We start from the raw sequence: 17,748 nt of genomic DNA on the forward strand, positions 1-17,748 counted from the left end.
CCAACCTTCTCAATCGAGGAGACGGGTGGATGGAGATTGAGATCGGTGAATTCTTTAAAAAGCATGGAGAAAATGAAGGCCTGGGTGTAAATTTGTTTGATTTTGATGGTTTCAGCATAAACATGGCCTGTTATAGAAGAATTGAGCTGAGGCCTACAAGTGTTGATAAAAGGGTTTGGACATATATACACAACTAATAATCATTTCCCCAAAATGTATAGGATTTATTTAAAGGACAAATCTTTTGTAAAATTCACTTACCAATTATATTTTTAATGAAATAACAAATGATATATTCTTAATATATAGGATATATATGCTAGACTAGATAGTTTCGAGTGTTTAGCATTTTATAATGATTTAATGTTTAATTAAAACATGCTAGACCATGCTAATTGATGCTAAATTTGGTAGTCAACGTATTTAGGCTATTTTCACCTTTGTTATTTTTATGGGCTATTATTTAGTTGTAATTTATGGTTAAATTTGTACTTTAATAGACCGGCTAATTGATGCTAAATTTGGTAGTCTAACGTATTTAGGCTATTTTCCCCTTTGTTATTTTTTGGGCTACTAAGTTAAGTTGTGTAATTTATGGTTAAATTTGTACTTTAAACTAAACCTTGACATTTTGGAAATTAAGATATTAAAGATCGTTATATTGGAAATATTTCTTGATATAAAAAGAACAAAATGATAGGAGGGAAACTTGGTAAATATTCATTAACTTATAATACTATAAGTTCTAGCAATTCACTTTGGTAGGAAAATTTATATTATTTAGAAACCTCAAGAAGGTTTTTGTTATTAAATTAAACCTTTGGACAACTAACTCTTGTGAATTACTAAAATCAGTTAATATAGTGAATAATAAATTACAATTTTCAAAATAAATGGGGAAGGTTTTTCACATTCATGAGTAGGGGTGAGTTGTTTCGGGTACCCTGCGATTTTTGGGGGAACCAAATCGATCAGTTTCCTTTGAAAAGACGGGAACCAGAATTGCCCAATTCCGATTCTTTAATTCTCGACCGGAACCTAAAATGCGTTGCGTTCCTAACACAGTATCTTGTAGAAAATTAATTACCCCCACACACTTAAAATTCTACAAATACACCCCTGACAAATTTAGAAAACCTGCATTTATTAGCTTTCAACTTTCATACCATTTATTTGTGTCCAATGTTCTTTAGACAACACGTGAATTCAATCAGTTCATCATAATTCACACAAATTTCAATCAAATCAAAACACAAACTTATTGAAATAAGAAAAGAAAATGAGAGAACAACTAAACAAAACAGCAGCACATGTAATACTTTTTTTTTTTTTTTTTTTTAATTCTTCTAATACATAAAATACTTTAATTGGATCATAATTCCAATTATACCTTAATTATAAATAATTAATGAATCTAATCTATTTTAATTCTCTTAAATTTTAATCACATGCTCTCAAAACTGTAACATTATAATATCTTTTTTTTAATAGAGAATAAAATATAATTACTAATAATTAAATTATTTCAGAAAAAGTTTCATACACAATAGTAAGTTGTTCTGATTTTTGTATTTTAATAAATTACGACCAATCTTATCTTTGATACTCGTTGAACTTTGATTCTTACTTGATTACCAATGAAGATAAAAATAATTTATATAATTATAATTACTGGAGTGAAAATGAAGTTTTTGAATTGTGCCCATAGTTAAATTAACATTAATTTTGAATTTGTTATTAATATAATATTAATATTATTTATGAATCTTTAATTAAATAATTAGTATGAACCTAACTCTTAGTTTGTTTTATGATTTCTTAATATACCATGACTCATCAGGCATGAGTTATCCTACTATAATATAATGTTATAATTAATTAAATTTCTAACCATTTAATTAAGTAATGTATTAATATTTATCAATTTATCATATATAATTAATTAATTACTGATTTACTATAGATATACTTAGAACTTGTTAATTGAAGTAAATAACTAAATATTATTCAATCAAATATACTATTTTATTCAAAAATAATTCTCTTAATAACATTTTAATTGGATCATAATTCCAATTATACACTTAATTAATCAAATAATTAATGAATCTAATCTGTTTTAATCCTCTTAAATTTTAATCACATGCCTTCAAAACTTTAACATTATTATATCCTTTTTTAATAGCGAAATAAAATATAATTTACTAATAATTAAGGGTGCGTTTGGTTCATTATTTTGGATAGAATTTTAGGGATATGATTGGATAGTTGAATAGGGTTATGATTACGAGAATAGGATTTGCAAAATATGTGTTTGGTTGAGTATTTTGACCTTGATATTTGTGTTGAATATTTGATTAATATATTTTTTTTATAAATGATTTATTAATATAATATTTTGTTGAATTTTGTTAAAATAATGTATTATTATATATATAACTTATCAAGTTACATTTTAATAATACTAAATATTTTATTGGTAATTTTGTCACCTGTAGATATTAAAAAACAAAAACTCATATTAATTTCAAGTACTAATCCAACTATTTAAAAACATCACATTAATACATATATCACAAAAGTACTAACTATCAACCCTTACAATCATTATTACACATATACTTCATTAACAACTACGATATGGTCCACTGTGCTGCCCACAGTGCATTCGTTATGTTATCCCGTACAATAGTCATGTTGTCTACAATACCTTGTTGCAGTTGACTCGGTCTTTCTCCATTTCGCCCATATTCTGCTCTGTTTTGACGATCACCATATACTTGCTCATTACGCGTACTATTATCGGTTTGTTCGAAGATACGGTTGTCCATATTGTACATTCTGATAAAATTATGAAGTACACAACATGCCATAACAATCTTCCCTTGTTTGTCTAACGGGTAATTGTTCATTCCATTTAGAATACGTAACCGTCTTTTCAAAACACCAAAGGTTCTCTCAATAACATTGCGGAGTGAAGCATGTCTGTAGTTAAACAACTCTTGTGGCCCTCTTCGGTTACGGCGGTGATCAGAAATATGGTAAGCCACTCGCCTATGAGGGGCGAGGAACCCATCTCTATTTGGATAACCCGCATTAACCAAATAGTATTTCCTTGTAATAATATCAGACATTTTATTTGAATTACAAGGCCTCAACAGTGGAGGTAATACGCTATAATATGTCAAGAAAATACTTATACCTGGTGGAGGATGTGGGAATCCAGAATTAGGATCATCAATAATTGAATTTAAAACTCTTGAATCATGTGCAGATCCTTCCCATCCAATAACAACATAAGTGAACATCATCTTAAAGTCGCATACAGCTATTACATTCTGTGACATCGATCCTTTGCGATTCCGGTACCTATCGACAAATTCACGTGGAACTGAAGCGTATACATGTGTGCCATCCATGGCTCCAATACAATCCTATAATGAAAATTGAATTTTACTCATATTAACCTACTATAAAAATTAATAATACAATGAACTTAACTATCCACTAATAGCAAACATAATGAACCAGTACCTTAAAGAAAGGGTAATATTTTCTGTTGGCTAATATTCCCATGGAACATCATTAAAGTCAGGTGGTCTGATAAACTCTGTCTTCAACTCACATATAGCGTTGCAAACTACAGTAACATGTCTAGAGATCGTCTCACCCGAATGTTGGAAATCCTCCATCATCGTTCTGATTGTCTCGTTTTTTCCAACGATTGTTAGAAATATCATAACTTGTTCTTCCAAACTTGTCATCCTGCTTGGTTGCAATTTGCCTTGATCGGACAAAATTTCACATAACAATGAAAATAGGCTTTCTCCATGCGGCACTTGTCATAGATCTTGTCAGGATGACCGTTTAGTACTTCCAACATGTACTGATGACCAGTTAATAGGGATGTATGTCGTCGTTGATGCCTACTTGCTTCTAACGCGGCAGCAGCGCAAAGTGCAATGGCTATATCTGTCATTATTTCTTTTTCGTCCCTCTCATCTGTAGCACGTCGTCTTCTTCATGTATGGCTAGAGGACGCCATTTAAACCTACACATTTGCAAAACAGTTATCAACAATTATCAACAATTAACAGTTATTGTACTACTTAGCAAAATATAATAGTCAATATTTAATTGTAATGACAATCGAAAACGGTGTTTACACATATAATATCACATAAATATGTTCATATAGTAGCGTTATAAATTGTAATTGTAATGACAACTGCCTACTAACGCATACAAATTTTTTGCCAAACACTTATGAAATATAGTGTAATCTACTTCTTGAGAAAGTTGTTATAAATCCAGTTAGCCTTTTCCTCCAGTGGGAGTTTCACGAATATCTCTCACCACCCTGGATTTTCATATAAGTACGTGACAACCGGCAGGTAAAACTGTGTCGGTACTTGCATGGCCGTCATGATGTCAATACAATTGCTCATGGAAAAAGGATCAGATGGAGCACTGGTGTTCTCTTCTTCCCTCTCATCTGCACAGCGATTGCTAGCCCTCAATCCCATAGTCGACTTCTCCACAAGCTTGTCCCTCAAGCTAAAAATGACATCCGCAATTGATTGTCCTGGGTTGCATCTATGCCTTCTATTTCTCGCTCTTCCATGGCCAGATGTGTTTGACCATTTTTCCCCTGTCGTCCGTTAGGATCAGGTTCAAAGTCACTATCATCCATAGGAACTGTGCTGGGATTGGAATAACTGGAGGTCTCCACCGGTTGGGATGTAGATGTGTACGCATATCTTCCAATGGCAGTTTGCTTCTCAAATATTATTTCATAAAGCTCCTTGTGAGGAAGTCCCTTGTGGTAAAATTGTTGCCCTAATGGGTTTTGCTGGTAAGTTAAAAGAATAATATATTAATATTTAGCAGTCCGAAAAAAATGCGCACATTTACGGTGTTATTGAATAATATTACTTAAAAAATATGAAAATATACCTTCACATATTCTTCCCACACCTCAACGGGACACGTTGGACTTTGTGACTCGTGATCCCACCCAAACCCCCTGTGTTGCAACAATTTACACCATGCTTGATACACTTTTCGCAGCCAAAAGAACTTAGAGGTTAATTGTGTGATGTTGAGTCTCCTGCCAGCAAGTGATGAAATGTCGTCCAACATTTCTTGGTAATCAGCTGCTTTTATTGCAGTACCGTGCGAAGTTTTGGCCCGCTCAGATAACAGGACCAGAAATCAGTGGGTCATTTAAGCAAACCAGGCCACAGAATCACTCATCTAAGGACGGTACGGTCAGGGACAACCAACATTGGGACACCATACGAATCACCAATCACATTGCAAAATATAATACTCATATGTTAATGTAATCAACTAAACACATATAAACTTATACCTCGTTCGATCCGACACTGCTTGAAGACGTCAATGCAGGGGAAGATATAGACAATGTCGACCAACAGGGTGTTTGACGAACTCCGAGTCTGGAAAAACGTCAAAACTTTTGCCTTTGCTGGAAGTAATAATCAATCCTACGACGTCGAGACAAATTATACTGACATCTGTGCATATGAGCGTAATTTCTTGTTACGATTAAATCATGATGTCGAATCTACAAAACAAATATATCAATTAGTGAAATCCAAATTAAAATATTAAAAACATGCTAAACAAAACAAAAATTATCATCAAGCTTAGGAAAATCAAAGTCCGAAAATTCAGCTTTATTAACTGTAGAATAGAATAAAAACAAAAAAAAGCTTTGCAAAATACTACTTTACCAAAGCTTTTAGGAACCTACTAGTTCTGGTTCCGTTGGTACCCTATATTGTTTACAACTCCTTTGTACAACCACACTTTCTTCAATTGATTCTTCTTCTTCGAATCAAAACCTGAATCAACAAATCTTCAGAATCAATCATTTATTTTCAAAACTAAACCCCCAATCTCAAATCCAAACCCCTTAACATTGAACCACATTCACCATTTAATGATTATTCAGTTTCCATCATCTGCCAACAACAATAGTCGATTAAAGCAACCAAAAAAAAAAAATATATATATTTTGTAAAAAATATCAGCTATTATCAAGTAAACATTGCGACAGAAGGACTAAATTTTAAAACCCCCAATTTGAACCCTAATATTCAAATTTATTCACACCACAACCACCAAAACTACCACCAATTTGCCACCAGCATCATCATACCACATCATTAATCACTCTATTATCACAAACATCCACTACCATTAAGTTCAATACCACCAATTATAACAATTGCTACACACGAAGTCAAAGAAATAGAAATAAAAAACTAAAAAATACCTTCGCCGAATAAAATTAATCAACAAACTTTGTATAAAAACAGTCGAATGAGAAGGAGAACAGTGGCATGGAATTGAGAGAGAAATCAGCTTCACAGCTTGTGATTTGCGAACGTGAGAAGAGAAGTGACAGATCTGGGTTCACGGTGACAAGATCAACAGCTTTGGGAAGTGGTCACAGGTGATCCTGATGAACGCCTCAGTTAGATGCAGTGTAGAAAAATGGTGAAGTAGTGATGAAAAGTGAAGAAAAATGGTGAAGAATGCAGTGAAGAAAATGGTTCACGCCTCAGTCAGATGCAGTGCAGGAAATGGTGAATCAGTGACGAAAAGTGAAGAAAAATGGTGAAGAATGCAGTGAAGAAAAGTGCAGAAAATGATGAAGCAGTGACACGAAAAGTGAAGAAAAATAAAAAATTGTAACGGTAAAAAATGGAGACTGAGAAAGAGCTGAGAAAGCTGTGAAGATGCACTTTTCGCAGTGAAGAATTCAAAATTGTGTCAGAATTGTGTTTTGGGGATAGAGTTTTGTAAAAAATGAACCAAACGGTATTCTAATAATCCGGTCCAGAATAGGGAAATTAATAATGAACCAAACGCAGTGTAAATTATTTTGGAAAAGTTTCATACACAATTAGCAGGTGGTTTTGATTTATGTAATTTAATAAATTAAAGACTAGTCATTTATCTTTGATACTTGGGGGGCGTTTGGTTGGGGGTTATGTGGGATTACTAGGGTTAAGTCATCTTATATTACTTGATTACCATGTTTGATTGTCAAGTAATATAAGATATCGGTAATCTTTAAATACCAATAGTGGTTACTATTAGTAATATTGAAGGTAATCTGATTACCTCCATTTTCTTAGGTATTCTAAGATTACCAGGGTAGTCTTTTTTTGTTACAATTTTATCCCTTATTAATAAAACTTTAGGACAATAGTGCCCTTATTACATGGATATGGCTTTTACTATTTCAACCCAATTAATTAACTTTTTGAACAAAATTACCCTTGAATTCAAAACAAATTGCAGCCCACCCAAGCCACCACCCCCACCCACCTGCCGCTGGCAACCGTCGCCGCGGTCAAAATGGCCCACGGAAGGTTGAAAATGGTCATCGTGTGCTGGTATGGTCATTTTCGGCCAGATATCTGGCCAAAAAATCTGGCCAAAAATGGCCAGATCGTGCCAAATCTGGATGTCAACGGCTAGATCCATCATGTCTGGCCATTTTCGGTTAGATCTCTAGCCGGAAATGGCCATACGGCGCACAAAGGCTATTTCTTGCCTTTCGTGTGTTATTAGGTTGTTGGCAGCCAGCAGTGGCTGGGTTGGTGGGGGTGCTTTGTTGATTTTCCAAACTTTTATTATAGGGTTGTTTTTGCTAAGTTTTTAAATGCAGGGGGGTTATAATACTCCAAATAATAATAATATTTAACTAGAGGACAATTCAGTAATTTAAATAACATACCCACCAATTTATTCCTCCCAACCAAACATATTAATATGACATACCCACCAATTAACCAAACACATTTTCTTAAAGATTCTTAATAATCTTTAAGGTAATCTAACTTTTCAGTATTCTAACATTCCCTGAACCAAATGCCCCCCTTGTTATTACTTATTAATAGATAAAAATAATTTATATAATATTATAATTACTAGAGTGAAAATGAAGTTTTTGAATTTGTTCATAAGTTAAATTAACATTAATTGTGAATTTGTGACAAAAGAATAAAATTAAATATTAATATTAATATGTTTTATGAATCTTTAATTAAACCATGACTCATGAGGCATGAGTTGTAATACTATAATGTAATATTATAATTAATTTCCATCCCGGGTACCCACCATTGGTTCCCATCCTAGGTTCTAGTTTTGGTTTCGGTTCCAATTCCTGCACATGTAGGAACTAGAATCCTACCCGCACAATGTCAGTTTTGGTTTGATTTCGGTTCTGGTTCTGATTCTGGTTTTACCCACTACTAATGCTCACCCCTATTCATGAAATAAGCTCTAAAAGAACATATTGAAAACGTAAGACTACACTTTCAAACAAGGTATATCAATTGTATAATTTAAATAATGTGATAGTTGATTTATCAACACCAATTAATGATAGGAGTGGACCAGGCCCTTTGAGGGTAGGCCTCAAATTAAAAAAAAAAAAAAACCAATTTTTTCTATGGAAAAGTCTTCCCTAGAATCTCTCTTTATCCTTTGGGATTTTACCTGTCTTTATTAATTTGACATTTTTGCCCTCTTCCTTTCCTTTAATTTAGTCCATATAACATACCACACAAATCACTGTAATTATGATTTTTAAGTCTATGACCTGACCTCACTATCATTTCATTTGTACTTATCTTTTTGTCTTTCATCCCTCTACCTAATTAATTACTTAACATACGCCAATTCTCTCTACTAATAAGAGATTCAATGCTGTAACTTACACCTCTTTTTAATAGCAATAAAAATTAAAAATTTATATAATTATAAACTAATAATCTACTTAATAATTATCATTATCTTTCAATGATTTTAATTTTAATAGATTTCGAATGTTTATGTTATACTCTTTTCACAAATTTATCCTCTAACTAATGATAATGACATGACATAATTAAAAAAAAAATCATATTATAATTCAATTTGAATCATTCATTGAACTTTAACCATGACAATCTAGTGTTAAGGGCAAACATAATTGTTTACTATTTAATTTTTTGAAGAACTTAATCATATAAAAAATTACTTTAAAAGTGCATATAACTCAACTCATTTTTCCATTCGGCCCTTACTTCTTCCCTTCCAATTTCATCACAAATTTCCATAAGACATCAATAACATCAAATTTTTTTTTTTTTTTTTTTTTTTTTTTTTAGGTATGTGAGATATTTAGGCCCACATTGGAGCATGCTTAATTCTCAGGGTCACGAAACACTCTACAAGCCCAATGAACCAAGGTAATTACACAATGTAGTAGATACCTCTCATGCGACTCGAATACAAGACCCCCTAGATATAGCTAACCCCAGTGGCTAAAGGGTTTTCTATCTGACCATAAGAAGAGAGGTAATAACATTAATTGGTATGAGAAAGATTTGAATTGAAAGTAAATTAGGTCAAGACATAGGGTTTAGGGTTTTTTGCTCTCCTCACATTGAAGATGTTTTTCCACGTAAAAATTTTTTAGTGTTTTCTTGTGAATTGGATATTATTGCATTCTTTCATTTCAGCTTCTTGATATTGTATTATTTCCTTTGTTCAAGGTTTACTGATTTTTTAAAATGTTTTCACTAATTGATTGGCAAATAATGGCAGAGTTGTAGAGGCCCCCTGGCAAAAATCCTGGGTCTGCCACTGATTATATATATATAGCCAAATCATTGACATTTTATAAAAAAAATATAGAGTTGAAATGGTTTGTAGGGATAGCATTATTATATTAAAAACTCCCAAATTTTGGATTTTTTTTTTTTTTTAAACGCTGACCAGCATTATATTATTTAATATTTTATATTGTAACCAAATGATACACAAAATCTTGAAAAGTGATTTATGCTTAAAAATACTGATGCCGATCTATCAAATTTTGGTTTATTCTGTTCGGTAGTCCAATATGCTGCTTTTGCAAAATCACCAACACTTTAACAATTTGCCTAAAATCAAGAAGTTCAACAATTGTGCTGGTGATCAATCACATCACTTAACATGAAAGGGCAACAACTTTAATTAAGTTAAAAAATTTCTGGTATTTTTTTCTTCAACAATTTAAAACCGACCCAAGGTTTAAATAATCTACATGTGTTTATCACAAAGGTGTGTATCAGTGTAACCCCCTTCAGGCCAAATCTCAATCCCTTCTATCAGGACGCACTTATCGCTGAATCCCAAGAAATAAAAACACAACCATTTCACCCTTTCCTCACCTCCATTTTCATTAAGAGTAATCCTCACTAACAATCATTTCTTACAAACTTCTCTTACAATCTTGATGTGATAACTCATATTAATTAGTAGGACCCATGCAGGACTCATGTGAGACGTGAATTGATCAATTATGAACTATCACATCGGATTGTGAAAAAAAATTTGTAAAAGAGTGTTATTAGTATATAGTATTCTTTCTTAAAGAACTCTATTTCAATCTCCATCCGCTCATCTTCTGTGTCTTGAGATGGGCCTAAGAACACACTATGCTTGCCTTTTCCTTCCTTCAAAAAAAGAACTTAACTGTACAGTCCTTTTAGAAGCCCATCTCAAACCTGGAAATTTAAACACAATTTAAGCTCCATAGTGATCTTTCTGAGAGACCATAACCAGAATTTTTAGCTAATGGGGTCAAAATATCAACCATAAATTAACCCCAAATCTTATCATTTAAGCTTTTCAAAAAATTTCTATCAACCCAAAAAATTTAACTCATAAACCATGAAAACTATCAAATCCAACTCTAAATCAATCAATTAAACATATATCAAAATTAACTAATCCTTAAATCTTTACAACTTAGGTTTTCATCAATTCTTTAACCCATTCAAAATTAACTCAATAATTAACCAAAATTTATCAAATCCAACTTAAAACAATAACTAATTAACCCATACCTAATATAAACAATATTAATCAAAACCCACATAAAAATTTAAAAATTTAATCTTCCAATTTCAAACTCAACAAAAACTCATCTCTCATATCTTTTATCATTAAGAAAGCTAAAAAAAAGTTTTAAGCAAAAATAAAATAAATAAATACACAGACCTATCTTACTTTGTAAACTTCAAGGGTAGCTTTTCTTGAGTATCCAACTAAAAGAAAGAAAGTAACCTAGAAAATGAAGAAGAGAGAAAAGGTAAAAAACTGTTAATTAATACAAATTTTTAGGATCAATAAAATTTAACTTAGGTACTATAAAATATAATTTTTTTTTTTTTTTTTTTCATTTTGGGGGTAATTGAACCTATATTTTATGTACTAGCTACGTCCCTCGTCTTTGGTGACAAGTTTTTGGTCTTATCTATCATTCATCCCTAATCCACCACAAATAGATGGCTTCACAAACTTTCGAAAACCTGCAAACAATAATAAAAACACAATGTTAACATCTAAATCCTGGTTTGGAACAACATCCATTATAAAGAGGCCAAAAATAATATGATTTTACGTGCTAGATAGTAAGAATTGTTGTACAAACTTAAAAAGAAATAAGTGAAACAAATAGGGATATAGTTGATTATCAATTTCTAATTAGTCATGTTTAATTACCATTGGATTCACTCATTGGAAAGTGATGACATTTTACAAATAAGAATCTAACAATAATTAAGCATGATCTTGATATAATTAATATCATAATGTCTTGATTAGAGAATTTTCGATAGTTGACAATGGAAGAAATTAGCATGGATTTCGGTAAACTTCACCACATTTGATCTATAGGTCAACCTCCCCATGCAATTTAAAGCCCTCTTACTCCAACCATGTAACAATTTTTTCCACTTTCTTTGTCTAGTGCAAAGTTCTGTGTCGAAGAATTACAAAGGCAATTAACTTATACATGATTCAGAGATTGGGTAACAAAAAATTATGAATTTGGACAAATTGTACATTGTCTAAGGGTAGAATTGGATGTTCTGTAAACTTATAGCATAAAAGTCAAGGTAAATCCAAGGTAGTTAGTAAGTCATGATTTGTCTTGTATTTTAATAGATAATAAGTCAAGGATCATATGATGGAAATCTCAATTGATTTCTAGCCAATAATAAACGCAGCATTGATTAAGCAACTTTTCAGTGATTTCTAGCTTTATAACCCAAAAGTCGTTTGGTTATGGTCATTATTTTAAAACTCAGACCGGAGGACAACCCGTTTTGTTGGCCGAGTCATAGGTTCATCGGTCCAACCGGTTTGACCGATAACATCAGGGGCAATTTTTTTAAAATAATTCTGTTAATCCCTTAAATTTTAATATATTACAAAAATTTCCCCTAAAAAGTTCAAATTATCCCTAAATTTTTTATTTATTTCAAAAAAGGACCCAAAAAATTACCAATTAATCCCTAAACTTTTGACATATCTCCAAAACACCCCAATAAAATTACAAATTAACCCTTTTAATTTTGAAATATTACAAAAATCTCCTAGGACCTGAACTGGACCGGAGAAGCTGTCAGCTTCCGGTCTGACCGGCTATGATGGAGATCTCAATTGATTTCTAGCCAATAATAAACGCAACATTGATTAAGCAACTTTTCAGTGATTTCTAGCTTTATAACCCAAAGGGCGTTTGGTTATGGTCATTGTTTTAAAACTCGGACCGGAGGGCAACCCATTTTGTTGCCCGAGTCACGGGTCATTGGTCCAACCGGTTGGACCGATGACATCAGAGATAATTTTTTTAAAATAATTCTATTAATCCCTTAAATTTTAATATATTACAAAAATTTCCCCTAAAAAGTTCAAATTAGTCCCTAAATTTTTTATTTATTTCAAAAAGGACCCAAAAAATTTCTAATTAATCCCTAAACTTTTGACATATCTCTAAAACACCCCAATAAAATTACAATTAAGCCTCATAATTTTAAAATATTACAAAAACCCCCTAAGACCTGAACTGGACCGGAGAAGTTGTCGGCTCCTGGTCTGACCAGCCGGTCTGGTTCGGCTTTGAAAATAGAGATTATGGTCCTAAGAAGATTACTCCAGTAATTTGTGTTTTAATCCAGACATTATCTTGTTTAGTTCATGTTTTAATCCGGACATTACCTTGTTTAGTTCAGAAGGTAACATGAGATTACAATAATCTTTTATTACGAGGTAATATTCAACGGGTATAAGAGGTAATGTGATTACCGACTTAGAGAGTTATATTTTAATATTATCTGGTAATCCTAATTTTGTTCCAATTTTATCCTTACTTAATAAAAATTATGGACACAAATGCCATCCTATTGATGTCAAATAGCAATTAACTCAATTTGTTGAATGACTTCTTTAACCCCATTAATTAACTATTTGGAAAAAAATACCTCATATATAATAATAATAATAATAATAATAGTAATAACAAATAACAACAACAACAACAATAATAATAATCTTGTAAAGGACATTTCAATAAAACAATATTTAAGTATTCTGTTTTTATTGCCAATTAAACACATTAATTATTTATACATACCACACGAACCAAACACAATAATAATTTATACTTATTAATCTTTAAAATTATTTATCTCACTGATAATTTTATATTTTTTGTAGTAAAATATTGTCGAAACCAAACGCCACCAAAGTACTAATTTGTTAATGTTTTATTTGGATTACCTACATTCAAAAGCTTAATGTTTTGTCTATGGGTTTCAAAAAGGTGAATAAAATGACTTTCACTCACCCTACTACCATTTTTGATGAGGATGAGATTACTGCAAAGGTGGAAAAAAAATATCCTCTTGGACAAGAAACCGAATTGGAAATGATATCCTGGTAATCGGATGGCAGAAACTTCTCACACCATCCAAATCTGCAGTTGATTCGAACAGAGGAGAGTCAGGAGGCACCGCTGGGACTTTTAGTGAACTTTCAGGGACAAAGCCACTAAGGGCTGAGTGGGGGCTCATGATTTGTATTTGTCCAAAAAGCCCCTTTCGTCTATGAAAGTAGTCCTTAAGTCCTTGTGCCACCACTTTTTTCTATGTTTTTATTTTTTTTCTTCAACCTGGAAAATAATTTAAGCTATGATTTTTTTTCCTCTTATGATTAAATATAGTATATCTATAAAATGATCACTATATGTTATAATTTCAAAACTAATTTTTCTTTGACTAAGTTCTTCATTTAATCAAGATAGAAATATTAATTGGTACCTCAAATTTTTAATTTTACGGTCAATTTTCGTATTTTTAATGTTCTAATCTTTTCTTTTAATTATCCCCACTAAAACAAAATCCTTCACAGGACACTTTGCATGCATCTCTTGAAGATGCAAGGGAGATGATCTGGGATATGCAGTCTTCGGGCAAAACAATTCTCATATCCATTTCACTTATTTTTAATTAATTTTCTAATTTACAACATTAAGTATTAACTATTCTATCTTATTCATATGAGGTTAGATTAATTAGGAGAAGACAAGAATTTGTTGAGTCAATGAAGCAACGTGTTTTATTAGTATTTTTGTACAAGATGACAATTCATGGAATGTTCTATAGACACTCTCATGATTCATGGTAGTTCTAGAAATGAAGTCAATAGCAACATTTTAAAGAGTATTTTATCATTTTTGGGTAAAAATTCTAACTAATTTTCAACAGCTTGCCAATTTCTGAGCTAAATAATAAGTTATTACTCCAATCGCTTGCTTATTAATTTGGAGTTAAAACGATAATAATGTGGTCTTAATCCCAACAGACTGAAAGTTGATAGAATTTTGATCGCCCATCTTTGTGAAATTTGACTTTTGAGCAACTGATTCTAACATATGGGAACATTTAGAGCACGATTATCATGGTTTTGTAAATTTTCAGGCTGTGAACAATCAAGTATGCAAATTATAAAGTTAAAAAAATCTTAAAAATTGGTAGTTATTGTGAATTTCTTCACAATCTTAATATATGTTTTAGTACTTAAATCAAATTAGTCAATATTATGCGTGACAACCTGTTAGTCAATATGACAATTGAATAAATATAAGTTATTACTTACAAAATAAGCAATATGTGAAAGCGAGAAGGTCTATCTATTCAAACGATGAAAAAAGAAAGAGGAAATAAAAATTAATATCCAATTCATATATTTTAATAAGAACAAAACAAGTCTTATCTCTTAATATTTTAGATTATATTTTAATCAAGACGTTGTCAAAGCTTTATATATAATAGAGTCGGTGATCTTTAAATTTAAAATTTCTGACTTCAAACTTTTTAATCTATTCATGTATCTTAATCCAGTAGTCATAATATTTAATGTCGACAACTCAACAACACTTCTAGACCTTTCTGATTTTGANAAAAGATGAAATTAAGATTTAAGCCATTAAATTTATGAAAGACATGCTCCACCATGAGGTTTTGGTCATTTGTGCTACCTGTCCTAGGTTTTAAAATAACTGTCAATTCAGGCTTCTTATATATAATACCATCTTGTTGGTAGCTTCCTTCACTGACCAACGTCTTGTTCAATCTCATACGTAACTAAGGCATTCAATACTACAAAATCAAGAGTTGGATAGAGGAGCAGAAGAAAAGAACTAATCAAAATGGACATGAGTGTTGTTCTTCCTGAAGAGTGTTTATCCAAAATCATCTCCCTTACATCTCCCAAAGATGCATGCAGATTGTCTGTAGTGTCTCCTTTCTTTAAATGTGCTGCGGATTCTGATACCGTTTGGGAGAGCTTCCTGCCATCAGATTACGAGGGAATCATTTCCAATTCGGCTTCACCATCTCTGTTCAGTACTTGCTCGTCCAAGAAGGATCTTTATTTTCATTTCGCAAATAAACCCATCTTCGTCAACAGTGCCAAAACGGTAAGCAAAAGTTATTTTATGATCAAGGCACTACATTTGGCGAAAAATATGCATTATATTCTGTGTTTGTGTGCGCTTTTGGTTCATAGAAATTCAGATTGGTTTGTTCATAAATGGTTTATAAGGGTTGAATCAAATGATTCTTCCCCTGCTTCAAAATTAAAATTTGGGGAGTGTCACATATTCAAAACTTTTGAATTCAATCCTTGCCTCTTTTTTCGGCTTTTTTTGTTCTTTTTTTTCCTGATGTATACTTAAACGTATGTGATTCTTTGACACAGATCTTTGCACTAGAGAAAGAGAGTGGAAAAGTCTGTTGCATGGTTGGTGCAAAAGCAGGGATATCTGTCACTTGGGGAAGTAAATCCTATTGGACATGGCCATCTCTACCAGAATCCAGGTTTGTTCTTCTGTCACTTGTCCTTAAAAGTCGTAACCTTTTTTAGCTCCCTATGATTAGTTCTTCAGTAATTCTAATAGCAATTAGTATCTTTTCATTTAAGGTTTCCTGAAGTGGCTGAACTAAAGCCTGTTTGTTGGTTCGAAGTCACGGGAAAAATAGAGACCAAACTTTTGTCCCCTGAAACCACCTATGCAGCTTACCTTGTATTCAAGTTTGCTGACTCCAGAAATGGATTTGACACAAGACCTGTAGAGTTATGTTTCTACGTTAGAGGAATGGAGGAGGAAGAAAGAAGTAAGGTGTTTCTTGACGCTCAGGCGGGTGCACCCAACCTATCTCAAGATCGAGGACACGGCTGGAGGGAGATTGAGATTGGTGAATTCTTTAAAAAGCATGGAGAAAATGGAGGCGTGGTATATAGTTTGTTTGATTTTGATGGCTTCAGCAGTAAACATGGCTTGATTATAGAAGGAATTGAGCTGAGGCCTAAAAGTGTTTGATAAAAGTAACACCTCCAAACATATATAATTCTTTTAAATAAGCTTTTGTTAATGTGCACTTCTAAATCAAGATTGTATTAATGATGCTTTTTGTTTTGTGTTCTAATTGTTCTCTTGAAAGTAATTTCGAATTCTTGCGCATATGGGTTTCTTTTACATTCTATTTAGGGTTGGGATTTGTCTCCGAAATTCTAGGGACCTGCCCCCTCGCCCCGCCCCATGCGGGGTGGGGGTTCCTCGACATAAGTAGCGATGGGGACAAAAAAAAAAAAAATTCGCCCATAGGCATGGGGCGGGGATAGGGATAGATGTCTCCCTACCCCACCTCGTTTAAACCCGAACCCGAATAGATAAAAATAGATTGACCCGAATCCAAGTAATAAAAATCTCTTTTCTCTTCCAGTTCTTTCTCCAAGTCACCAAACTGCACCCATTGCGCTGAACCAACCACCGCAGCCCCACATCGCACCAAAATCCGAACCCACCCCATTCCAAACCACCACTATAGCCACCACACCCCTCTTCGGAAATATTTCTATAACCATCCATCAAGCAACCCACCACAATTGGGGGTATTAGGTTCCGGGTACCCTACATTTTTTGAAGGAATCGAAACCGGAACCGACGATTCCTTGAAATTTGGAACCGAACTGGAACCAAAGGTTCCGGTTCCGGTTCCTAGGTACCTAGAACCAGAACCTGTAACAATGGTTTTGGTTCTGGGTATCCTATAAAATTACAATTATCCCCCAAAAATTTTTAAAATGACAAAAAAACCTTAAAAACTTACAAATACCCCCCTACTTGGCACTTGTTAATAAAAATGAAATTACAAATTACAAACTCCATTACTTTGTAAATGTAGATTCTCAAAAGTCAAACCAATTTACTTTAAATGTTATGAAATATAAATATAAATGTATTCACATTACTTTTTCTACAAAAGTTTTTATTAACCCCCCTACTCTTTAATTTTATTTTATATTAGTCTCAGTTCCCGGTTC

At 32.5% G+C, this 17,748-nt stretch overlaps 1 protein-coding gene across 1 annotated transcript; it reads left to right on the top strand.

Annotated features, from left to right (window-relative positions):
* The first annotated feature begins 15,382 nt into the window (after window positions 1–15,382).
* Window positions 15,383–16,930, top strand: LOC116109060 (putative F-box protein PP2-B12). The gene is made up of 3 exons (XM_031395317.1): window positions 15,383–15,841; window positions 16,123–16,241; window positions 16,345–16,930. The coding sequence occupies exons 1-3, from the start codon at window positions 15,572–15,574 to the stop codon at window positions 16,742–16,744; spliced, it is 789 nt and encodes a 262-aa protein (XP_031251177.1). The 5' UTR covers window positions 15,383–15,571; the 3' UTR covers window positions 16,745–16,930.
* The last annotated feature ends 818 nt before the right edge of the window (window positions 16,931–17,748 follow it).

This window comes from Pistacia vera, unplaced genomic scaffold, assembly GCF_008641045.1.
Source record: "Pistacia vera cultivar Batoury unplaced genomic scaffold, PisVer_v2 Contig570, whole genome shotgun sequence".
Lineage (NCBI taxonomy): Eukaryota > Viridiplantae > Streptophyta > Magnoliopsida > Sapindales > Anacardiaceae > Pistacia > Pistacia vera.